At 38.4% G+C, this 27,462-nt stretch overlaps 1 protein-coding gene across 2 annotated transcripts in view; it reads left to right on the top strand.

The window, feature by feature from the left end:
* Positions 1-27,462, top strand: part of aatkb (apoptosis-associated tyrosine kinase b) — a 99,172-nt gene that overhangs the window by 30,658 nt on the left and 41,052 nt on the right. The window contains exon 2 of one of the 2 annotated variants that reach the window (XM_023280967.3): positions 18,653-18,786. In XM_023280967.3, the coding sequence (XP_023136735.2) occupies positions 18,653-18,786 (134 nt within the window). Of the gene's footprint in view, positions 1-18,652; positions 18,787-26,298; positions 26,452-27,462 lie in introns of those variants that run through there. The other variant, XM_023280969.3, reaches the window with a different exon arrangement.

Genomic DNA, 27,462 nt, shown 5'->3' with positions numbered 1-27,462 from the left:
ATTACCTGTGGCTCGCTGGTAATTTGTGAATTAGCCCAGGACATCTTTGTTTCTTGCAGTGCATTTGCATGGGACGAGTGAAGTCTGTACTTTACTCGAATTTACTGACTTTGAAACTTTGTTATATTTCATTTTTTTGGACGGTTTCCTCAAGTTTAAATAGACGCTGATTGAGAATCCTGCTGTGCTTCTTAGTACTGAAACACTTGACATGAAAAGTGTGTTGCTTATTGTCAGGCTGCAGATTCTCAACAAGGAGGATCTGTTCTGCAGATGCTTACAGGATGAGGAAATGATCCTAAAATTTCTATTTAGATCACTGAGTTTGCTGCTGATATCAAACTGCAATAAGAATCATAGAACTCCAAAGCAGTGCCTTCATCGCCTCTAACTGTTTACAAAACTACTTGGTTTCCACTTTTTCTCTTCTTTAAATGTTCATATTCACGTTCTGCCTCAGTGGGTGGAGGGTTAGTTTTCCTTCTCGTGTCAGGGTTCAGCTGTTCTTCATCTTGGCGCAGCATCTGTGAGCTTTAGGAGGGCGTTGGAATGAGTCTGAGAGGGATTTCGGGGGAAGAGGTCGCCATGGAAACCAGCTGATTTAATTTAGTTTGAATTAATTTATTTTTCTTGCAGCTTGTGATTGAGTCCCAGCAGCTAACATTTGGTCGCGTTTACGTCGACGACGGCCGCTTGTCGTCCGTCTTCCTATACGTCTGACCGGAGGCTTTGATCGCTGCGCCACAGATGTCCCACAGATCGGTTTTTATGTTTGGCCTCCAACACAGATTGTTCACGATCAGATCATCGGTTTCACATGTGTTTGCCCCCAACGGGCTTATTTAACCGTCTCCAGCCTCCATCTGTGCTCCCTCCTGTCTCCACCTCGCATCCCCTGTTGTTGTTTTTTCTATTAACTGATGAGTCCTCTTGTTGTCATGCTGCCTCCCTCCGATGGACCACGGTGTCAGCAGTATAGCGCTGCAGGGTGGTGGAGGACGGAGGGGGATTTATTCTACCAGAGCCAGCAGTTCTGATCCAGTGTTGGCTGTGAGAGCAGCAGCTTCGTCTCTGGCAGACATGCATATCTCACTGTGAGGAGCTGCTATTGATCCCTTAGCTTGTCACCCGAATTCCAACACTCCGCTGTGAGGTCTTTTCTACTCGTATTCGGTGTAATGTGCATGGAATAAATATTTTCATGGAGTCAAAACCCCTTCAGGCCTCTTATCCAGACAGAAGTGCAGAATTAAGTGTTGCTTATCCTCCTCGGTTTGCTCTTGAAATAACAATTACTTGTGTTTCTAAAAGGCGCTGATAGTGTGTGGAGGTATAATTGCTGTTATATATGGAACTGTGGGTATGAGTGCATGCAATATGGAGGGTTTCCAACCCCAAAAATAATCAAACACACAATATCTAAGCCTGTATTTGTATATTTTATTGTCCCATTGTGTTTTGCAGGATTTTATACTCTAGTGATATAATGATGGCAAATGCTATTAAACTGAAGAATAGAGCTAAAACGTGTATAAAACACATCAAAAACATCAACAGAATTAAAAGAAAGACCAAGAGAAACACATCCATGTGTTCTTTTCTAGTAGACTGGATTATTGTAATGGTATTTTAACAGAACTTCCCAAAAAGAGCATTAAACAGCTTCAGCTCAACCAGAATGCTGCTGCTAGAGTTTTAACCAGGACTAAGAGATCTGAACACATCACACCACTTCTACAATCTCTACACTGACTTCTGTCAGTCACAGAATAGATTTTAAAACCCTGCTGATCGTTTAGAAATCCCATAACAATTTAGGCCCAGAATAAATCTGTGATATGTTCAGAGAATACAAACCCAGCAGGGCTCTTAGATCCAAGGACTCAGGTCAGCTGGTCCAGGCCAGAGTCCAGACTAAACATAGAGAAGCAGCATTTAGCTGTTCTGCTGCAAACAAGTGGAACAAACTGCCAGTGGAGATTAAACTTTCGCCAAATGTAGACACTTTTAAATCCAGGTTAAAAACATTTCTTTTCTCATGTTCCTTTGCAGGAAATCTGCACGGTATCCTTGTAACTATCTGCACCTCACTGTACTGCTGCTAATGTTTTATTTAAAGCACTTTGAATTGTCTTGGACATGAAGGGTGCTATACAAATAAGCTTGCCTTGCCTTGCCTAAAATACATAATGATGAATATTCTAGCAATGGCCGATGCTTTGATGCTATTGTACTTGTGTGCTTTTTAGAAAATGAAATATGGAATGTTCAAAACATAATGGTGTACACTTAAGGCAATATAACAGTTAAAAAATGTATAAGAAACATAATACACAATGGTGTAGAATGCACAAAAAGTGTCACAAACTAGTAGAGATGAGTGTACAGGAGATTGGGGCAAAATCTGAACATGTCTGGGCATGTTGTCAGTAAAACATGACCTAATGATACCCTAATGTCCTCCGTAGGGAGTGACCTAATGGTGAAATATGATAACCTGATGTCAAGAGCTGAACAATACATTTAGAAAGGTATGATGGTATCAACACTGTCACTCCATTAATATAGGCGTGGAAAAATGACCAGCTCTCACATCATAAAAGACAATGCACAGCTCAGCATCTTCAGTTTTTTTGGAGTGTTAATCGCCGCTAAGAACTGTTCCTGGATTTTCTGTCGACAATAAATCCTGCTGCCCTTGAATGTTGACTTCTGCTGATTTTTCGAAGATCTTTAAAGAGGTTTTTCAGACATTTGAACACAGTCAAGTCTTAGACTCTGGCCCATGATTTGGGATTTAGTTTTCACGTCATTATCAATGTGGTCACTCCTAGTTTGTCGTATATTTTGGTAAATTTACCTTTTAGCATTAGTTTTCAATGAGCATTGAGGTCAAACACGCGTTTATAGAAGTCTATCAGAGTCTTTAGACAAATGTTCTCTGCCGGTGTCGCTCGTTTTTCAGATAATGGATAATATTTTAGATATGAAGGAGGAGGAGGTTGTTGCAGAAAGCAGAAATTTGCCTTGTAATGTGGTTAAGGCTGGTTTCAAACAGGGATGGAGCCAAGAAGTGTCCCAGGAGAGATATACACTACTATTTTTCTGGCAGAACTTTTTCGTCTCTACGGTAATCTTTCCCACACAGATGCATTTTAATGGCACAGCCACCCTTCATTCAACCACGTAGTTGCAGCAAGTTAGAGATTTTGCGTTATTGTCACTGAAAAGTGTTCAGACGCTATAAAAACGCATCGATTTTTTATGTGTAAATAATGAAGTTTTCTACACATTTTTATTAATTAAAGTATTTGGGATTTGGGTTTAGTTTTGGATTTAGTTGAAGCTTCTAGAGCTGCTTTTAAGAACTCTGGAGATGAGTTTTACAAACTGCTGAATGAAGCAAAACTGATCCAGAACAGACAGAAATAAAACTTTGAATGGACTCAGTGTGACGTCTCAAACATGTGGGCGAACTGAGCAGAACAAAGACACTTTTGACACGACTCTGACATTATTTAATTTAAATTCTAATCATATTATGAGTTTTGTCAACAATTAAGATGCCGAACTTCAACTTTTCTTTTTTTTTAAATCTAGTTGTTTATTTGAATGTTTTAAATAAGGCAAAAACTGAAGTGGATTTCTGCAAAACACAAAGCAATAATAAATACTTTAAAAAGCCCAAAAGGACACGAGCATCATTCAAATGAATAAAAAAAGAAAAAAGGCAAAGAAAAAAGAATAAAAGAACAAAATATTTTTGTAAAAAGAGAAAAAATATTACAAAATTGAAACCCAAGCTTAATAAAACCAAAAGACTGGGGCTTGTCTTCATGTTCTTACAGAATGGATAGAAAATTCACATCAAACAGATAAAGGTCATACAGTTGCAATGTTTAAATAATAATAACAAAAGTATTCTAAATGAATGCCATTTGTAGATATTTCTGGTAACTATCAAATGACTTTCCTGCTGACTGCACTTAAAATCTTTAATAGATAAATTATGAGAGGTGGATTTGTGGATTCATGGAATGATTTTCACCTAAACAGTGCACCAAGCAAATACTTTAGGTGCCTAAACTCAACCAAAAAGTGGCTAAAATTGAAAATAATAACACAAAAAGCTTAAATCATAGGTGAGAAATGTCATAAAATTACAGAATCTTGTGTGAAAGTCTTGTTTGACTTTTTCATTCTTTTAAAAAGACTGTTTTAGTCTCCAACTGTTGAAAATTAAAACTCGAGTCACTCATTCATTTTTTAAGCTGAACATCTTGTTTATTCATAAACAAAGTTTGCATTTTCCTTTAAAACATCAAAAAAATTCTTCTTGACTTAATGAAGCTATAAAGACAAAAACAATTTATTGCAACAGGCTGTAAACATGTTTATTTTTACTTTAAAGTTGGGTATTTTAACATGAAAGACAGGGTCTTGTTCAAGCTGCTGTTTAAACCTCTGAAACATTCATGTAGAAACTAAAAAACTCATATTATGAGTTAAATGCATTTTATATCTTATTTTCTTGTGCAGTTTCCACAAGTTGCAGGCTGCTTCAGACTATAACTTAATGGCTTTGCACAGAGAAGCTTCTAGTCTCCACTTAGTTACTACAAAGTACATGTAGGTAGATGAAACTATGGTGCATTAACTGTTTAAGCCAAACCAAGACTTGTATCTCTCTTCACAAAGCAGGTCTTAATCAAGCTCCTGTTTAAAAACTCAACTTGGAGTACCATCCCAGTCTTTCTTTTCCATCATTTACCAGGTTTAGGATCCAGTAACCGGAGTTTAATGTTGTTATCTTATTTTGTGTTTTTTTTCAAGTTTAAATAGATGCTGACTCAAATTCTTGCTGTGCTTCTTAGTGCTGAAACACCTTCACTTGCTGCACACTGTGTACGTTATCTCTAATCTGCTATGCAATATGTGGCTTTTAGATTAGTTTTCATGACCTACAAACCTCTTGAAGATGTATAAAAACGGATAAATAACCTCATTTTAAAGCACTAAGGAGGCCTCACAGGATTAGAAAAACCTGCAGACACGTTAACATGTACACAAGTCAGTTTGTGGAGCATCCGTCAGCATTTTCGGTGTTTTAGTCGGAGGAGGTCAGTAGGTTGAAGCTTCACCCACCTGACTGCTCACTCTGACAGCTGACTGTCAGCATTAAGTCAGTCTAGTAGTTCTGCTGCTGCTCCAGCATGCAGGGAGGGAAATCCTGAAGCCCTCCTACGTACAGTTAATACAGGAATGTAGCTTTATGCATGAAGATTTGGTGATGTTCCAAAACAAGTTGTTTCCAGGAAGTCAGAAAGAAATAATCTGTGCTTTCAGTGAGAATCTGAAATGAGGCTTTAATTTACAGCCGTGCATGATGTAAAGTTCACTCTGACGTATGAGCAGAACGGCGACCTTTAGGAGAAGCTATAAGGACACATTTGCATCAGACACAAGATGCTCATTGTGTCCTGATCTGGTTTCAGTCTGTGAACAAGAAAAAGGACTGATTTATCTATCAGAGCTTCTGATTTAGTTTCATTTAAGGCTCTAAAGATGTTCAGATTTTGTTCTTTTTTAACGACACGCAGGTGGATTTAAGATAAATGTCAACATGTCCATCAGGGTCGGCCGTTTGGGATGAGCGGTTGGTTTCTAATCTCTCCTCTGGCTCTTCCTCTCTCATCCTTAATTGGGATCGCTGTGCTGACTGTTTGCTCTGGCCGGCCTCCAGCCCTTCAGGTGCTCTCACCTTTCTGTCCGCTGAGCTTTAGATAATTTAGCCGGGTGATGGGTGAAGGGTGTCAGCGGTCCCCTGGATACCCTTCCTGCCGCTCGGCTCAGGAACGGAGCCAGAACGGTCCTGTAACCGTCCCGACTTTGGCTCAGACGCCGAGTTCTGTCCTTTTGAGCTTCAGCAGAAAACTGGGCAGCTTATCTGAATTTAGTAGAGATGCACTGAGGGCGGATTTAGGTCGAGAATGACTCAAGAAAACTTAGATTTTTAGTGGAACGGTTGTTAAATGAAGAGTTAACTACACGACACAGCTCCACTTCATCTACTACGAAGCAAGTTCAACATATCCAGACTTTCTTTGTGTAATTTGACTCAACAAAAACTAAAACCTCAGTCAGAGTTAACAGGTATGAAGGTGGTTTTCGCTCTGCTTCAAACTCTGTTCATGTAAAACGAGACCTTTAACACGTCATTTGACTCGTTTTCACTAAATGAACTGATGGTGCTTCAGTCAACAGGTTGTTTTAATAGTGAACAATGAGGATTATAAACATTTATTACAGTAAACAAGTAAACAGCTGTAACTGGAGATTATATAAGACAGGAATGCTGGTAGAAAACTGTTGTTTTTTTTTTTTTTTAATTTTTGCACTGAAGTTGTCACTCTTGCAAATCTTCTCAACTCTAAATCTAAGCCCTTCTTTATCTTTTGGTAACATTTATTCAGCAAATGTGTGGTAACTTTAAGGTATACCTAAAAGTAAATTGAGAAAAATGGTGCAAATCAATGAAAGCAAAGTCTGATCCAGCAGTAAATACATCCCAGAATCCATAGAATTCATGCTGTTTTTAAAGAAAGGCATTGTGAACAGAAACTTGAAGTTGCTTCCAAATGTTTGGCCTGTAGTGTATGTAAATATGATATTGTATTAAAGTGCATGTAGGTGTGACACTGTCTCATAATGAAGGAAGTCACTTTAATTTGTGGCCAAATCAAAGTGAAACTAATGTTACTGATTGAATTTTCTGTTTAATAAATACTAATAAATTCATTTCTGCTCTCTCAGCTGCAGTAGCGGCAGTTTAAACAGACCAAACTTCAAATATTTATATGATTTCTGTATCACCAACTAAATACATGTCAGGTTCCCATGGCAACGCGATGCATACAGTGTGTGATACTGTAACTATACAGCTTTATTTAGTGGTTTCAGTAACGTACAGCTGAGAATGTATATCGTCCATTAATAAACCTCAGGAAACGCTTTGGTTAAAGGGAGACGCTTCTTCCAACCGATTGAAACTCTGAATATAACCTGATCCCGACCAGGTTAGCGCCACAGTATCAGTTACCATGGAGATCTAGCTCCACAGCATCAGTTTCCATGGTGATCTAGCTCCACAGCATCAGTTACCATGGTGATCTAGCGCCACAGCATCAGTTACCATGGAGATCTAGCTCCACAGCATCAGTTTCCATGGAGATCTAGCTCCACAGCATCAGTTTCCATGGTGATCTAGCTCCACAGCATCAGTTTCCATGGTGATCTAGCTCCACAGCATCAGTTACCATGGTGATCTAGCTCCACAGCATCAGTTACCATGGAGATCTAGCGCCACAGCATCAGTTACCATGGAGATCTAGCTCCACAGCATCAGTTACCATGGAGAGCTAGCTCCACAGCATCAGTTACCATGGTGATCTAGCTCCACAGCATCAGTTACCATGGAGATCTAGCTCCACATCATCAGTTACCATGGTGATCTAGCTCCACAGCATCAGTTACCATGGAGATCTAGCTCCACAGCATCAGTTACCATGGAGATCTAGCTCCACAGCATCAGTTACCATGGAGATCTAGCTCCACAGCATCAGTTACCATGGAGATCTAGCGCCACAGCATCAGTTACCATGGTGATCTAACCAGGGAAAACAAGAGCCACCTTTGTGATACTCTGACTTTCAGCTCAACATTCCTGCTAACCCACTGATCAGGTTTCATATTCCAGCCCTCAGCTCTGATATGATGTTGACGAGGTCGAGGCTCGTCCTGGTGTGTCGGCTCTGATCTAAACATCCGACGTTTCAGCCTCACTTCAATCCGACGAGCCGAGTCACACTAATGACTCTCACTGTAGACGGATTAGCTGCTTGTTGTTTGTTCTGGCAGAGAAAATAGAAAATCCAGCTGTTACTGTGCTGTTGCAGGAGGAAAAAGTGTTTTTGGGGTTGGTTTTGTTGACTTTACATCACTTCTTTGTTTGCTTTTGTATGTATACAGCTTGGTTTTATAAATCTGTGGACTTTTTCAGGCAGACCCATTAACTCTGCTAAATTATGTTTTTTCTCTAAATAACGTCCTGAGAAACTTCTAGTAGGAAGTCAGATGTTTTCAGTAGGTAGTTTATTATTTTTCTTAAAGATTCATGTTTAATTATGGCACCATTACGTCCCAACATTCGGAAAATGTTTTCCAAATGTTGCATTGAGAACATCCGTCCTTTTTCATCATAACATTGCTGGAATGTTTTATAAAAGAATGTTCTGTTTCATCTCAATGATATTCAGAATACTGTAGCAAAGTGCACAATAGAGGAACATTTTATTTAAAAAACAGCCTCGATAACATCTTGAAAACATTTTCTGAATGCTGCATTGAGAACATTACGTCTTTTATTGTCATTTTCTTTTCATTAAGGAACATTTTATACGGCGTGCCCTCAACAGCGTTCCCACAACATCATTAGAAACCTGCAAAATGCTCTACTTTTGTAACCAAAACACATTGCAGGAATGTTTTATGTTTACATTCTGTCATCTTAGGCATCAAAAATGTCTTGAAAACATAGTTTTAAATGTTGGTTTTGAGAACGTTCTTCCTTTGTTGACATCACTTCCTCCAAAATGTCCAAAAACACACAGATTGGAGGAAGTGATGTCACAGGTAAAAGTAACATCCAGTGATCTGGAGGATGTGATGTTACATTTACCTGTGACGTCACTTCCTCCAATCATGTTCAGAATGTTACAAGTAGAAGTCTTTGTTATTTTTCAATTTCATGGGGAAATTATTTGTATTTGACATTGAAAATGTTCTTAAAAATGCTCTTTGAACATTAGCGTTGAAGCAAATTAACCCCGTTTTAATGATTCAGATCAGCTGCGACTGATTTCCAAGCAAAGTTTTCATCACATTTTTGGTTTTTCAGGTGAATTTTTCTGTTCCACTCTGGCAGGTTGGTTTTAAGATTCATATTTTAGCTCCTTCCTTTCCTCCTGCTGTCACTCGGTTTAAAGCGATCCCACACAGCTGAGCTCTTCGCCGTAACTGTCAGGTTGAACCGAAGCGTGACGTTCAGTCCGGTCTGAGGGATGTCAGGCGTCTGAGCTGAGATGAAGTGAATATCTCCACATTTTATATTTATACAGGAGAAAATGTGCAGATAAAATGCCTTTTGGAGTTTAAAATAGTGTGAATTTCCAGGAAACGCACTTTATCCATTTCGAGTGTTCGTTATTGTGCTAAATGGAAAGTAATGGCTCGATTCTGTAATAATTTCAGCACAAAACAGCAATTTATTAGGTATTTGGCTCTTTTACTTACCGCTACATCAGTGTGAAAATACTCTTCTAGAGTCCTGCATGAAAAGTCCTGCTTAAATAAAAGCAGATAAAAGCAAAACCTAGTTTAAGAGGTTTAAGGAAAAATCCTGGTTTAGTCTTTTTGTAGGATATATTATTATAAACGACAGAATTATATTATTAATAGTGAAGCATCAGTGTGTCAGCAGCAGGTTTTATATCCAGGAAGAGCAGATAAATCTGATAAATAATTAGACTTAGATGACTTTATTCATCAATTAAGTTGTTACAGCGGCAAACAATAAGAGAACACAGAATATTAGGGTGTAAAGTGAAGGTAAAATAAAGTGGAATAACATTTAAAAATATATAATATAGAAAAAAAGTACAACTGAATGTCGAAGAGTGACAGAATGTGGAAATGAGAGTGTGCTTGGATGGAAGAGGAAAGAAGAAAAAAACAATGAGATGTTGAAATGTGAGAAGTTTAAAGTATTGGTGAAGCTGTTAAGAACCCATCAACATCTGAAAAGTGAGCCTGACTGCATACTCATTTTAGACAAAGCCAAAAAAAAGGTTTGACATCCACTATTGTGCAAATCTCTGTCTTGAAAAGCTGTCGGATGAATGAAGTGGAGCTGAAAATACAATATTTCTCTCTGCAGTGTGGTGCAGTGGAAGGAGAAAGTTGCAGAAGAATAGAAATACTCAAGTGAAGTCTTTCAAAACTGTACCTCGGTGCAGTTTAAATGAACTCGGCTGAGCAGTGGAGCCATCGCCGTGAGGTTGCCTGGCAACCAGTGATGGCTAAAGCTAAGCTAATCGCCTCCTGATTCCATTTTTAGTTGGCAGACAGGAGTGGCATCAATCTTTTCATTAGAGTGAATTGGTTCTTTAGGTCTCTATCAAGCAGCAGCAGCAGTGTTTTGTGTCGACTTTACATCAGTTCTTTCTATGTGTACGCACGTTTTTCATGTGGTCTTATGAATCTTTGGACTTTTTTTGTGTAATTTCTGACTCTGGTCTTTAAAAACAAGTTTCAGACCCATTAACTCTAGATTATGCTTTCCCCCCCCCTCTAAATCTCTAAATGACATTTTGAGAAAGTTCTGCAGGTACAGCAGTGGTATCATCGCTGCCAGTGATGGCTAAAGCTAAGCTAATCGCCTTCTGACAACAGTTTTAGCTTTTAGCAGGAGTGGCATCAATCTTCTGATCAGAACCTGGACAAGAAAGCAGATTTCTGTCTTTTAAAATGTGATTTTTAAGTCTCTTCATGAAGCAGCAGCAGGATTTTCTGTCGAAACGCTTCACATGTTCAGGATGAAGCTGGCAGGCGTTACAGTGGCTAACTCATAAAGCTGCAGAAAAACCCTGAGTGATTTCTCATCCAGCTCCGTCTCAGCCGACACGTGAGGCTGTCGGATGGACTTGAATTTGTTCGCCGAGTGCCGAGGAGATCCTCCCGCGGGAGACGCTGCAGAGTACACAGCTCCTCTCGTCTCCTTTTCATCATTTAGTCATCAAGATGTGCTCCGGCTCTCGGCCTCGGAAGGCTAAAAATGGCTGCCACCTCCGAGCAGCTGAGAGCTACACGGCACTCGAGCTGTAGTAAAGAAGAAGAAAGAGAAATGCTCTGAGAATGTCAGTCCCTGATTTCTCCTCTAGTTAAGTAATGAAGCTCTCTGAGGGGGGGATGGATGCATCTCTGTGATCTAGAGGACCTTCAGCAGACATTTGTCTCTTTGGATCAGGGCTCATTACAGCTAACAAGAGCTGGACTCCTCTCTATTTCATTAGAATTAGCGGTCAATAGCATCGATTTTACACAGCGCAGGAAGAAAACACAACAACCGGGTGTTTGTTTTCAGTGTTTTGGCTAGATGTAGTTTTGCCCACCACAGATTCTGACAGGCCTCAGACCATGCACCGATATATTTCAACCATCTTCCTGCTGAGCTCTCCTCGGCTACGAACTGCTGCACTAAGCTTTTTATTTCTGCACCTGCCCACATTTCCTCTCCTGGTACTTCACTGGAAAAAAAAAGACAACTCAAGATTGGATGTTAACTCTTCTCTTCCCACTTACCAGCCTGCTTTTGACTCAAAGACGGACAAATAACTTCACTTTGCTCTCACCTTTCTGTTCTGTTTTACAAATTTAAACACCCCCTCTGAAGAAAATCCACTTTTTGTGCCTCCTTAACATACCCATATGGTGTTTTTTAAATGCTAGAAGAGCAAAATAAGTAGTCAAAGCACCTTAAAACTGCATATTACTGATGAAAGTCTCCAAAAATATAAATTTCTTTCAATGTAATTGTTCTTTTTTTTAAGGAGTTTCCAGTTCCAACATGTTTTATATTTCATATATTCAACCTCGTCTCCACAAAGTTACATCGCTATACAAGTAAAATCCATTCTCATTTATGTCGATTTAATTCTGGAACAAAAATATCTCTGCACCTATGAAGCAGTTCATTTAATGTATCTGTAAACCTATCTGTACCTTCTTATGTCAATTGCACATTTCTTGCTGTTTTCTCTTTTAAAAAAAACTGTCACTCGTGTATTCTGGTGATTTTTTTTTTCCGTATTTTATTTTAAATATTTGTATCTAATTTCATTCTATTTTTATTTTATTTTATTTTATTTTATTTCATTTTATTTTTATTTTATTTTTATTGTTATTTATTATTGTTATTTATTTTTATTTTATTTTACCTACACTTTATACCCTAATATTCTATGTTCTCTTATCATTTATTATTATCATTATTATATCTTTATTGAATATCCATGATGGTGTAACGACTTAATTTCCCTCCGGGGATTAATAAAGTTGTCTAAGTCTAAAAGTCTAAGTAGGAAAGGTGTCCGGTTTGAAAAAGCCTCGCCAAAACAAGACCAGGACTAATTTCCAGTTTCATTTTAACTCTTTTGGTCTTCAGTCATTTTCTGGTTGAATTTAAAAAAATATCACACCTTGGTTCACATTTTCGCAATGATAACTCCTTGTTAGAGGCTTGGTTAACTTAAGAGACCAAAATTACTTTGTTAGGGTTCAGAAAATATCACAATTTCTGTTTAAATATGACATTTTCACTGTGCTCTCCTTCATTTTTTTTGTATTATTAGGAGTCTAATAAATGTTTTGCTGCTGCAAAGGAGCAACAGTAAAGCACATAACCTTAAACCTAATCATTTGTTTATGTCTGCTGTCACACAGGTGTCATAATTTGAATAGTTTTCCTAATAAATACAGCATTATCATTCAATAATTGATTCAATTGTGATGTAAACTTAGCATACTTGATATGGCAGCTGTTGAATATACGACTGGACTATAAGATTTTACTTTAAATTTGATTAAAAACTAAACATTATCTCATAAAACAACTGATAAATCCTACTCAAACATAATAAAATCAGTGGATTTTTTAATATTGTCTTAACTTATCCCACCTCCTTATAGCAGTTATTCATGATAGAATTTCCTCAGATCCAGTTTTTAATTCAATAACATGATGTTCAAGGGAGGACGATGGAGAGGTTGGACGAATTTATTATTTCATTTGCTCTGTGAGACCCATTGTTTTACACCAAAACACATTAAAACAGGCTAGGCTGTACAAATGAAGTTAGATCGACTAATTCATGTTTTCGGGGACTATTTTCAGCATATTTGGTGCTCTAAAGAGGATTTTTTGGCAGCTAAAAGGTGAAACATAGATTGAGTGTGTGTTTGTAATGAAGGAAAACGCCACCAAGTGAAGCTCAGTGGTGCGTTTTTAAATAGTCTTTAGACGTCAGTGGTGCTTAGTATGCAAAAGAATATAATATATCAGGCTTTGGATGCACACTCAGTCACTGCTGATGGGATCAAATCCAAAATTTTAATTGCTTGCTCAGGAATACAAAGGTTTGTTTGCACATTCTGTGATGAAGGATAAAAATTAAAGCGGTGTTTGCTTTTTTTTTTCAACAAACATTAATGCTCTGCAGCATCAGTTACCATGGAGATCTGGCCTAACAGCATCAATTACCATGGAGTTCCAGCTCCACAGCATCAGTTACCATGGAGATCTATCTCCAGAGAATCAGTTACCACGGAGATCTAGCTCTGCAGCATCAGTTACCATGGAGTTCCAGCTCCACAGCATCAGCTACCATGGAGATCTAGCTGAACAGCATCAGTTACCATGGTGATCTGGCCTAACAGCATCAGTTACCATGGAGATCTATCTCCAGAAAATCAGTTACCACGGAGATCTAGCTCCGCAGCATCAGTTACCATGGAGATCTATCTCCAGAGAATCAGTTACCACGGAGATCTAGCTCTGCAGCATCAGTTACCATGGAGTTCCAGCTCCACAGCATCAGCTACCATGGAGATCTAGCTGAACAGCATCAGTTACCATGGTGATCTGGCCTAACAGCATCAGTTACCATGGAGATCTATCTCCAGAAAATCAGTTACCACGGAGATCTAGCTCCGCAGCATCAGTTACCATGGTGAGCTGGCCCAATAGCATCAGTTACCATGGTGATCTAGCAGGGTAAAAAGAGAGCCACCTCTGTGACACTGAAAACTCTCCTCAACATGCTAACCCACTGAGCTCACTTTGTGCCCTCAGGTGACAAATAAAAATAAAATAGAACATATATGCATCTACCTGTATTTCCACACGATTGTTGAGGCTCATAATTCATATTTTGAGAGTAAATATAGACTTTTCCCTGTCAAAGGCATTGTTTTAGTGATGTTCTAGAAGTCTTTCAAAGTGGGACAAATGTTTGAGAGGGACATTTTCTCCACATAAGAACGTCCTGGCACAGCTTAGCTGCTCTGTTTTCATTTGGACGGCATGAGGACCGTAATCAAATATTAACGCCGACTGCAGCCTCCGCTGCTCTCCCACTCAGGCCGCTGAGGGAGACGGGCTTTGTTAGCAGGGGAGTTTTAAAACGAACCACAACAGAGTTCGAATGCGCCTCTGTAATTATCCCCCTGACGAATAACGAGTAATTAAATCTGAATCTTCTTGTGCAGCGTTTCGAAACGCTAAATGATTATTGACTGATTTAGCAAGCTGGCCTTTTTCACCTTTTCCTCCCACTCTGCTGCATCCGGTTACGCTTTTTCCCGTACGGACGCCATCACTGGTTTCGTCTATTCTCATCTCATTCGGTCAGATTCGAGCTCGGATTCTGAGCGGACAGCTTAATCCCGCATTTAACTGTTAAATTTGCATGTTATTTTCATTAAACTGTACTTGCGTTCTGCCAGCCGGCCTCCTGGACAACCAACGTTTGCTCTCGGTCCAATTATACTAAAAGCCTGATACTCGCCAGTTGCAGCAGCTTTCAGAGGATCAGCACAAACTGGCAGCAGGAACAACTCCCTGGCTCTGTTTGTTGTGTATTTATATATATATATGTATGTGTGTGTGTGTGTGTAGCTGGGTGGCACTGCTGTTGGCAGGAGCTGGTGTGAGAGATTTACAGCTGAAGGCAATCCTGCATGGCCGTCCGTCCAATCTGTTTCCCTGGTAACCGTTGCATTTCGGCAAGCCGAGCAAGGGAAAATAAACGATCCTCCGCTTTGAAAATGCCCCCGAAAGCCGGGAACGAAATATTATTTATGAGATTGGATGGCGGGCAGGAGGAGGATTCAGAAAGAGGCTCAGAGATGGAGCCCAGAGAGCGACTGCGGTGTGTAAATATTAGAAATCAGCTGCGTTATTATTGTAGCAGGATTACATCTACCTGTCGGTTTTAATTAAACCACCAAATTTGCAGTTTTGCAGATAAATAAGAGTGAAAATGGGGCCTGGAGGGGGTCTTCAGTGAGTCCTGCTGTGTTTTTATTCCTCATTTTGCAGCTTTGGGTCTGAAATGGTTTAATTTTACAAATCTTTTCCCCTTCTCCTCCTGCTACCTGTCTGAATGTTGTCTCTTCCAGATTCTAAATGAAATGTGTGAACCAAATAAGAAATGATCTCCTGGGTCGCCACAATATTGACAGTCTGCTATTTTCACTCTATTTCAGTTGTATTTCTCAGCATCTTCACCCTTCATGGATCATTCATAAAGTGTTATTGATTAATGCAGGAAGATGATTCATCACTAATTCTCTTTAATAAAGACGCCAGCAGGCCCGCTGTTCCTGCCTTCACCATCACTTTAGCTCAAAAATCTGAAAAAAGCCTGATGCTAGCTGCTGTAAAACAAAGAAAAGGAACAAAACTCACTCTTTCTGGTGCAGAAAACGGGTAGCGACGACTGCTTTTCATCTGTGTTCTTGTCATTCTCATTCTTTTTAATAGGAAAACTGATAAATACAAGCTGAGGCACGTGCTTTATAAATATATTTGTTGTTTCTGACAGTGAAAAAGTGATAAAAAATGAGCTGCTTTAAAAGCCACGGCACAGTTTCAATGACAATCCCAACTGCAACCTGGTTAAAAACGTGACTAACACCTAAGCTTTGTTAAAACTTAGCTGGAAATGTTTTGAGTTTCCTTGTAATGGACAAATTTCTTCAAAATAATTGAAAAATTGGACAAAATGACTTAAACTTGTCTGAATGCCTGCAAAAAAAAAAAGCCCAATGTGACTCAAAATTTGTCGAAAATGACTTAAACTCGTTGAAATATTTGAAAGAACTGTCCAAATGATTCAAAATTAGTTAAACATGACTCAAACCTGGAAACTTGATCAAAAATAATTCAGAAAAAATGTCTTAAATAAAAAAAAAAAATGACTTCAAAACTTGTCCAAAACGGCTCAGATTTCTCCAAAATAATTGAAAAATGTCTAAAATGACACAAATGATTGAACTAATTAAAAAAAATTCAAAATATGTTCAGAGTGACTTAAATGTTTTAAAATAATTAAAGAAAATTGTATTAAAATCAGCCAAAGTGACTGAAACCTGAAAACTTGTTCAAAACAATTGAGAAAAATGGTCAAAAAAGGCTCAAAATTCTCCAAAAACATCTGAAAAATTGTTCAAAATGACTCAAAATTTGTCCAAAAATTATCAGAAGCGGAAAGTCAAACATTACTGGATGAATAAAATAAATGCAGCACGGCTCAGAAACAGTGAACAGAGGAGCAAGTTGTTGGAGATACATTCAGCATGAAACAACTTTCTACAACTGATGAGCAGAGTAGAGAGGAAAAGTCTGGAGAGGCTAGAAATATGGAAATGGTTCAATATCTATAGTATGAGGAGACAAAACAACACAAGGCAAATGAGACAGAAAATGACCCAAGATAGGAAATATGAAACACAAAATGAGGGAAACGAAATACATTAATGACAAAAAAAGAGACAAAACTGTCCCAAAGTGACAGAAAATGATACAAACGCCACAGAAGAATAGCAAAAATAAGACCAACATCACAAAACAAGAAAATTTGACACAAAATGAGGAAATTGAGACACAAACTATAGAAAGGAGACAAAATTGTCCCCCAAAAAACACAAAATAGCACAAACACCACAGAAAAACAGCAAAAATGAGACAGAAATTGTTGAGGATACATTCAGCATGGTGAAACATCTTTCTACAGATGATGAACAGAGTAGAAACTCGAAGTCAGGAGAGAAAACATGGAAAGATGAATATTTAAAGTAACTCAAAATTTGACCAAAATACTTTCTGAGTGAAAAAATTGTCCAAAAATGACACAAAAATCATTCAAAAATGTCCTAAACTTGTCTGAATGCCCAAAAACTGTTCAAAATAACTCAAGGTTTGTCCAAAATTGCTCAAAATTTGTTGACATGACTGAAACCCTGAAACGTGTTTAAAATATTTGAGAAAATTGATCAAAAATGGCTCAAATTTCTCCAAAATGATTGAAAATTAGTCCAAAATGAATCAAATGTGTCCATTTTATTACAACAAAATGAAAACCACAAATAATCTTAAAACCCAGCACTGGTAACAGTAAAAGTTCTGCAGAACAGGCTCTTCAGAAAAATGCGTATAACTACATTATGATTATTGACGGGTTACCATGGCAACGGGTGATGTTGTGGCTTATTTTAATTGCTTAATAACACTAATATTGAAGAGCAGCAATAAAACTACAGAAAAGACAATAAAATATTAAAAGCCCCATGGTAAAATATTAGAAAAGGCATTTTTTGAAAGCTTTTTGAACTCATCTGTTGCAATAACAACATAATATACGGCTGTTTGGCTCATGAGTTTCTCCAGTGATCAATAAAATCCTCATCTGTAATAAAACATCATTGCGTATTTGATCATTTGTTGTGTTATTAAGCTGAATCTGCAAAGCAACTACTGCCTAAAGTTAGCAAATAAAAGTCTGGTATTGCAGTAAATGTATGTTTCAACACTGACATTAAATGAAAATGATGAAAACACAAAAAGAATAAACAAAAATAAAACATTAAAAAATATCACAATTACTGTGTTTTATTGAATCACGTCAAAATGTCATGAATTAATCCTACAACTAGTGATTATTTTCATCATTTTAATACTCTGTTGACTATTTGTTTTAGTCTACAAAATGTCAGAAAATGGTGAAAAATATAAATTATTATTTCCCAAAGCCCAAGATGATGTTTTGTTTTGTCCAAACATACTGACTTTACTCTCATAGAAGAGAAAATAAACCAGAAAGTGTTCTTATTTATGAAGCCAAAGATAGAATGTCGACCTTTTTTCTTAAGAAAATGCTTAAACTGATGAATCAATTATCAAAAGTTATTCCGCAGTTGACCACTAAGTAAGTAATTCATGCATAAATATACATTTCTTGGTTTATCTCAGGGGTTGTGGTTTGTAATGAACAAATCCAGCTGCGGTTTTTGCAGCACAACTGTGTTTCTGGGACACTGCAGTGAAGCAGTGACACACAAAAAATAATAAAGATTCATGTTTCGCCCCCTCCTGAATCCTCGTTATATAAAAATGCGCCTTTTTTTTTGGGTAAAACAAATGAAAGCTGCGCAGTTTATTGATTTGCGACTCGGCAAATGAAAATGTAATAAAAAGGCCAGTTAGTGTAAAATAAATGTCTTTGTTGGACGCCTTGCTGTGTGGAGGTGCACACTGGAAACATGTCAAGCAAGAAAAGATGATTCTAGGCTATAAATTAAACACGAAAATGATTCTAAATGGGAAATAGAAGATCTCCTGAGACAGTGGAATCTGGAAACACAACAGAAAACCCTTAGTGGGGATGGATGTTTGACTTTTCATGCTTCAGTGTGCTCCTGACCACAGAGACATGCTTCATTTAAACTGATATTTGCTGTTTCTCTGTGCTTCCTGCAGATGGCGCTCCGCTGAGTGAGCTGTCCTGGTCGTCGTCGCTCGCCGTGGTGGCCATCTCCTTCTCGGGCCTCTTCACCTTCGTCTTCCTCATGCTGGCCTGCCTCTGCTGCAAGAAGGGCAAGATCGGCTTCAAGGTGCGACTTCCACGTGAAATATTTTTTTAAAAAAACAAAGCAAACTAACACACCTCAGCAGCACTCGCTAAAGTTTTTATAGAGTCTCGTATTTTCAGTCTCTGAGGACACGAGTGCTGCTGCAACATGGAATTAAGCCATTTATGTGGAGACATACTACCATTCAAAAGTTTGGGGTGACTTAGAAATGTCCAGGTCAACTTTAACTCATTTAGAGCAGCTTTAACTAATATAGAACAATTTTAACTCATTTACAGCTATTTTAACTAATATAGAGCAACTTCACAAAATATAGAGCAACTTTAACTAACATAGAGGAACTTTGACTCATTTTAGAGCAATGTTGAATAATATAGAGCAATTTTAACTAATTTTAGAGCAAATTTAACTCCTTTAGAGCAACTTCAACTAACATAAAGGAACTTTAACTAATTTAGAGCATCTTTAACCAATATGGAGCAACTTTAACTAATATAGAGCAACTTTAATTTAGAGCAACTTTAATAATATAAATTTTAACTAATATGGAGCAACTTTAGCTAATGTAGAGCAACGTCAATTCATATACAGTACTATTGACAAGTTTGGGTCACTTAGAAATGTCCTTATTTTTGAAAGAAAATCTTTTTTTTAAATGAAGATAACATTAAATGAATGATAATTACAGTCTAGACTTTCTTAATGTGGTAAATGACTATTCTAGCTGGAAACAGCTGATTTTTAATGGAATATCTCCATAGAGGTACAGAGGAACATTTCCAGCAACCATCACTCCTGTGTTCTAATGCTACATTGTGTTAGCTAATGGTGTTGAAAGGCTCATTGATGATTAGAAAACCCTTGCGCAGTTATGTTAACACATGGATAAAAATGTGAGTTTTCACGGAAAACACAAAATTGTCTGGGTGACCCTAAACTTTTGAACGGTAGTGTATGTTGACGGGAAGCAGACAAAGGTGGCTGAGTTTCTGGAGCGGCGGGAGGCCTGCAGCTTTTCAGGACCGGCTAGCAGCGCTGATGTCGACCCCGTTTCTTAGCAGCACGCCGAAATGGGTCACGGCACCGGAGAAAATAGGACAAGGAGGATGGTGTATGTGTGTGTTGAAGGAATGTGTTCTGTGCAATAACTACAAAAAACTCCTGAATATGTGTCTGTGAGTCTGAGCTTATTACCTTGAGGGGTTTTCTTGCAAACAAACATGTTTACGGTCTGTGTACACCCAAGGGATCAACATGCACCATTTTTAAAACATACATCCACACGTCGGACACAGCCGTTGTCTTCCCCTGCTCTTTGCCGCTGCATTCCTGTATTTCTTGGCACATTATCGCCAGCAGCTGTCGTATAACCTGAAACTGAGGGATGTCACACCGCTTGCATGCACAGCAGAGTTGCATTTCGGCTCCACTCAGTCAGCAGGAATGTGAAACAACACGCCACCCGAGGGTTCGTGCACATCCGTCCTCACCGTCAAAAGATGGATTTAACTGCTATTCTGTTGGCCTCAAGCCTCAAATCTAGACAACTAGACATCTTGGACATGAGCATAATTTGCTGTATCTTCAATTTTAATCCATACGAGAATGAGCGTTGTGTTGTGTTGAAGGATCCAATGGATTGGACTGTCATGATAAAGTTTTAGCTGATTCAGAAGGTAAAGCTGTCGATTTACCGGTTTAATCTGCCTTCTAACCCTCAGCTTTAGCCATGAGATCTGGGTAGTTATTGAGAATGGTTGGGTTTGGACTTCTAAGCCCTATCCCATTGCATCGAAAAGAACTAGCTGAGGTGGTTTGATGCCTCTTGGACACCGTTCTTATAGGTTTTCCAGGTTCTTCCAACTATGACGAGACCCCAGGGTAGATCAAGAATTTTATATCTCATCTGGCCTGGGAATGCCTTTGAATCCCCCAGAAGGAACTTGGAAACATTGCTGAGTTTGTTTGCTGTCGCCAAGCCCCAACTCTGAATTAGAAACAAAATGGATGATGGATGGATGGCTGTATTGAAGGAGACTTGAAACTACCAATTGAGACCATTAGGGGAATGTTTACAGAGATAACAAATAAAGAAGTAGGGTAATTTTTCTTATAGATTTCTATACAAGCAGACATATTTTTACAACCAGAGGAGTTGTCCTTAGCTTCCTGTTAGACTGGGGACGTCTCTGTCAAGTTGCAAAAATCTTAATCGGGCCCAATCAGGGCATTATTTAACTGACTGATATTGGCACAGACTTAAGGCCAATTCTTTGTTTATGTGTCGTAAAAGGAGACCATAACTCGTAGCAGCGTTAGGGTTGCTAATTTTTAAAATAATTCTCAATCAAGAATCAGGAGCATTATCAATTAACAAAAATAACACAAATTGGATGCAGTCGGTGCCTGTCCTGTGCTGATATTGCTGTTTAATTCGACAGTTCCATGATTTGAGTTGCAAAGTCAGTTAATGAAACATAGAAACATTGTCCTAGTTGATCCCAGCCTTTTTTAAACATGTTAGCTCTGTTCGGAGGTCATTACCCTTCACAAAAGTCATTGTCATGGTGCCCGTTGCTAGTGAAACACAGAAACATTGCCCAAGTTCATCCCAACTTGCTTTAAACATGTTAACTCTGTCCAGAAGTCCTTATCCTACACAAAGTCATTGTCATGGTACCCTTTGCTAGCTAAACTCCCACAGTGCTCTCTGCTTTCCAGCATGAACTGCCAATAGTCCAAGTGACTGTCTCCTCTGGTCATTTTAGCAACAAAGAAAAAGAGGTTCCACCTGGTAGAGCAACCAGGTACTACAGCTAATCTACAATACATTTACTGACATGCATGTACATCCTAACCTCTAACACTACATTTACCCTCTAGTACTATATTTACCCTCCAACACTACATTTACCCTCTAATGCTACATGTGTGTTTTAACACTACATTTAACCTCGAACACTACATTTACCCTCTAATACTACATTTATCCTCTAACACTACATTTACCCTCTAACACTACATTTACCCTGTAATACTACATTTATCCTCTAATACTACATTTATCCTCTAACACTACATTTACCATGTAACTTTACATTTACCCTCTAATGCTACATTTACCCTTTAACACTATATCTGTCCTCTAATACAACATTTATCCTCTAAGACTACATTTGCCCACTAACACTACATTTACCATCTAACACTACATTTACCCTCTAATGCTACATTTACCTTCGCACACTACATCTATCCTCTAATATGACATTTACCTTCTAACACTACATTTCAGCCTAACAACAAGGTTCCTGACATCACATTAGGAAACTGCTTGGATGCAGAAATGCTTTTTTTCCCTTAATGCATTGCAGAGCTATTGTCAAGCAGATACACTGGATTGATTTTAATAACTTTAATGTACTTTAAGTGTGTGGTAGGTAGGAAAATGGTTTAAGGTTGGGACTCTGTATCGGCAGATGCTAAATGTTTGATTACCGGATTGGATCAGTGCAAAAAAATACTTGATTGCAACATGAGTACATTCAACACAATGCATTTTTAAGGCAGTTCAGCACTGGTTTCCCTTTTAAGACTCGGAGGCCACATCCATCTTTTATATACAGTCTATTTCTGCTCATCAAAATGCTGCTCCACAGCATCACTGCGTCAAAAATTCCATTCAACTGCTGGTCACTAGAAACACACCAGTAAAACAAGATATGGCACTAAAACAGCTAGTTCATCAAAAGAAGCCTGAATAACACTGCTGATAATTATGTGGTTATTTAAACCTGTTTCATGAAGTTTTCTTCTTCTACAGTTTCTTTTTAATTTCAAGCTTTAGAAGACTTCCGTTTATGCTTTCTTTTCTAGTTCTAGGGGAAATGATGTAAAATGCTTCTCTACCAGTGCACCAGGACGTGAATGTCGCCTCATAAACTACATTTTTAAAAACTTGTTTGATTTGAATCTAACACATGTTCATTTATCAAGCAAAAACAGTCAAAATGCATCCTAAATTCTAACACTACATTTACCCTCTAATGCTAGATTTATCTAACACTATATCTATCCTCTAACACTATGTTTACCCTCTAAAGCTACATTTATCCTCTAACACTATATTTGCCCTCTAACACTACATTTACCCTCTAACATTACATTTACTCTTTAACAGTACATTTACCCTCTAACAATACATTATTTACCTTCTAACACTACATTTACCCTCTATCACTACATTTACCCTCTAACACTACATTTAACTTCTAACACTACATTTACCCTCACACTACATTTATCAATTAACATCACATGTACCATCAAACACTACATTTATCATCAAACACTACATTTACCCTCAAACACTACATTTATCCTTTAACACTACATTTACCCTCAAACACTACATTTATAATTTCACACTACATTTACGCTCTAACACTACATTTATCCTTTAACACTACATTTACCCTTAAGCATTACATTTTCCCTCTAACGGTGCATTTACCTTCTGACACTGCATTTACCCTCTAATACTACATTTACCCTCTAACAGTACATTTACCCTCTCATACTACATTTACCCTCTAATACTACATTTACCCTCTAACACTAAATTTACACTAACACTACATTTACCCGTGAGCATTACATGTACCCTCAAACACTACATATACCCTCTAACACTACATTTACCCTCTAATATTACATTTGCCTTCTAATGCTACATTTGTTCTTTAACACTACATTTACCTTCTAACACTACATTTACCCTCTAATGCTACATTTACTCTCTAACAGTGCATTTACCTTCTGACACTACATTTACCCTCTAATACTACATTTACCCTCTCATACTACATTTACCCTCTAATACTACATTTACACTCTAACTCTACATTTACCCTCTAATAGTACATTTACAGTCTAACACTACATTTACACTCTAACACTACACTTACCTTCAAACACTACATTTACCGTCTAATATTACATTTACCCTCTAACACTACATTTACCCTCTAACAGTACATTTACCTTCTAACACTACATTTACCCTCTAACAGTACATTTACCTTCTAACACTTCATTTACCCTCTAATACTACATTTACCCTCTAACACTACATTTACCCTCTATCACTACACCTACACTCTAATGCCAGATTTACACTCTATCACTACATTTTCCCTCTAACACTACATTTAACTCTCTCATCAAGATGCATCCTACATTCTAACGTCAACATAGTTAGCATAGCATGTTAGCATTAGCTAATTAGCCCTAAATTTCTATGCCTAAAAGTGCAAATATCCTCTTTCCAGCTTTTTTTTTTTTTAAAGGTCTGCAAACATAAAAATTAGCTTTTATTTTACATGACTCCAGCTTCTTTTTATTCCAGCCAGGTTAATTAAATATATTTGTGTTTTGGTCGGCTGGTTGGGCCAAAACAAAACAAAACATCCAACCCTGAGACCAAATGAATAATTAGAAAAGATACTATCATCCTCCACAAGCAGCCTCAGCTGCGATTCATATTAATGTGGGATTTATTCCTTGGCTCACTAATTTATGTCGCAACATTATGTAAGCAATTAGCATAACTCAAGTCACTTCAGCGGAAATTGCAGAAACATTTATGTCACTGCGAGGCTGAGCTGAATCCACGTGATTAAATCTTGTCAGATGATTTTTCTCACCACTCTGGGACATGAAAGATTGTTCCAATAATGAGGTATTTTAGCCTCTGGGTGCGTCTCCATCTTCTCTTCATGTCGTCTGTGTTATATAATATCCTGTTCTCTCTGCTGGACGCTGCATGTGTTTATAGATGCAAGTCCAGTTGTTGTTCGGCTGTATGTGAGGAATACTGATGCAGTGAAGACAGATGATTCGACCACCCAGCTGGAACCTGTCGGGGTGTGTCCGGGGAAGGGGTGGGAAAAAGGGGGAAGTGAGAGGGCCAGAGGGCGTGAGGAAGGCCTTACCCGTGAGCCCACAGAGCATCCGGCCTTGGGGCCCCATCTGGAATTAGACAGGGCCTCTCCCAGAGAAGAAAAAAACCTTCCACAGGGGATGAGAGAGAAAAGCTGTCTGTGTTTTAGGAGCAGAAAGATGAGGACTAGTTCTCTGCCGGAGTCTAGTTTGGGATTTTAGGATTTTGATCTGGGGTTTTGTTCAGTGGTGAAGTTTCGAAGCTCTGAAGGGCAATTTTACTAATCCATGACTGTTTCCAGTCTTCAATCCAAAGATACGAAAGCTGCATCAGTCTTCTCATACTTATTTCCTGAAGTCTTAAAATAAATGTATCAAAACATGGAGCACAACATAGCTAATATTCCTGTACATTGTTTTTTTCTTAGTTAAGAACCAGTCTCAGTAGAAAGATTCATAATAAAAGAACATTTTTACTCCACCAAGGAACAGGCGGAGTTATGTGATGATCACCGTTGGTCTGTCTGTCTGTTAGCAACATTACTCAAAAACGGACCAACGGATTTGGATGAAATTTTCAGGGAAGGTCAGAAATGACACAAGGACCAATTGATTAGATTTTGGCAGTGATTCAGCTTATACTCTGGATCCACGGATTTATTTGAGATTTCTGTATCATTGCCAGATAATGGCTTGGCGTCTCTGTAACCATGACAACAAGTGAACGCTACATCAGCTGCCTGCTGACGATCACATGATTGCGATTCTACTACAAATCCACTGCTGCGGACTTATCGGGACTTATCTGTCAGAAATGATACAAGGAACAGTTGATTTCATTGTGATTGATTTGATGTGAAGTTTTTTAATTTTTATTAAAAAAACAAACACCGAAGCTCTCTGAGTTCTTTGTTTCCATAGAGGTGCAGGACTTTAGATTGCAGTGAAAAATGAACCCACAGTGAAGACAAATGTGATAGAAAGTTACATTTCTGCATTCGATATGACAGATTTTTCTTAATTTGCAAGATAATGGAATGAGGCACTTAAATAAACCCTTAATTTATAATAGAGGACCGGATTGAAGCGTTTGAGCTGCTTCTTACTGATTACACTGAGAGGCTACAGTCAAATATTTGGTCTAAACTTTAATCTAAACTACACGACAAAGTTTCGATAAAATGGCAGCATTTGGGTGTGGGGTCAGAGGTCAGAGGTCAGCAGACGGTCCTCACTAGACTGGTGTGAACGGACGAGTGTTTGGGTGTTTTCCTGCTCTGTTCAGGAGGGGGAATGCCCTGCAGATGTTCTTCAGCTTTTGGGAAAGAGAGGAAGGGAGAGAGTGATGTCACATGTATAGTATGTGAATCCCACCCACCCTCCTCACCCCCTCCTCACCCTCCTCCTCACCCTCCTCCCACTCCCATTTTTTTTCCTCTCTCGCATTTTTGTGGGGGCTCGATTTCCCTCGTCTCCCTCGTGAGATGACCAGAGGTTCGGTCTTCGCTTTATTTTTTTTTTTTTTTGCTCTTCCTCCTCCCATTTGGTTTCCTCTCCCTCCATCCTTCCTCCTCCTCCTCCTCTTCTCGGGATCGTTCCCTGCAGTAGTGATGAAGACTCTCTTCCACCCGGTGGGAGCTCTGTGGGGTCGCCGAGTGTTTGTGAGTTTGGATGAGTGTTTGTGAGGAAGATGTTGAGGCGCTGCAGCCGAAGCTCGAGTTGGTTTGAGATGGCATCTGTGGAAAGGTAAGGAGATGCTGTGGTGAAGTTCACTGGATGATTTGTAGTGGTCGTAAACACATTTCATCTTTGTTTTCCTGCTTTCATAAGTCCCGAGTTGCTTTTTTAAATTGAATTAATTGAAAATGAATCAAGAAACTGCTTCAAGATTTATTTTTCGTGTGAGTTTTGGACTGTTTTTAGGACAGAACATCTTGAAAAGCTCTCAACAGAAAGATGTGGGAGCGGCTAGTTGGGATTTAGTTCACTGGTGACGATATTTTTTTTAGTTAAATCCACAGATCTTCTTATTTGACTAACAAATAAACGGATCTCCCAAAGAGGAATAAATTTACAGCAGTGGAGCAGCAACAACCAAAACAAGTATTCATGTGAAATTTGATGATTTGTCAGTTTTATTGGAATTGGAATATCTTGTATTTCTTGAAATATTTGACTGTTTTTAGGACAGAACATCTTGAAAACCTTGCTGTCTTTCAGGAACAGAAAGATCAGAACTGTGGGAGAGGCTAGCTTGGAATTTTTTTTCACTGGTGATGAAATTTTGTGAGTTTGCAGCATTAAATCCACAGATAAGAGAGCTGCATCACGGTCAGATAAATGTCTACGGGTCATCCCAGAACTGGAGGACATTTGGCCTTAAAAATTTTTGAAAATAAACCTTCTCTTTTACAGGTTTCTGCTCCATATTCATCAATAATAGGTAATAAACTATCAAAGGCATGATTAGCTCAGCTTACACATCAATGGTACCATTTTTATTCCATGTTTTCTTTGTTGTTTGCTAACCCTACTCTAATCACAGTAACAGGGTTGCTAATCCATGCTAATGTTAGCTTTTTCTCAGGAAAACTGAAAAAAAAATCCAATATGTATATTTTCTTGAATCCTTCTCTTTACTTGAGTCGTTTTGGAGAACTTTTTGATTGTTTTGGATACATTTTTAGTCATTTTAGACAAATTTTGAGTAATTTAGGACAAAAATTGAGTCAGTTTGGACAGGTTTTGGTCCATTTT

Source organism: Amphiprion ocellaris, chromosome 18 (assembly GCF_022539595.1).
Source record: "Amphiprion ocellaris isolate individual 3 ecotype Okinawa chromosome 18, ASM2253959v1, whole genome shotgun sequence".
Taxonomy (NCBI): Eukaryota; Metazoa; Chordata; class Actinopteri; family Pomacentridae; genus Amphiprion; species Amphiprion ocellaris.
This window is presented reverse-complemented; position numbering and strand designations above follow the sequence as displayed.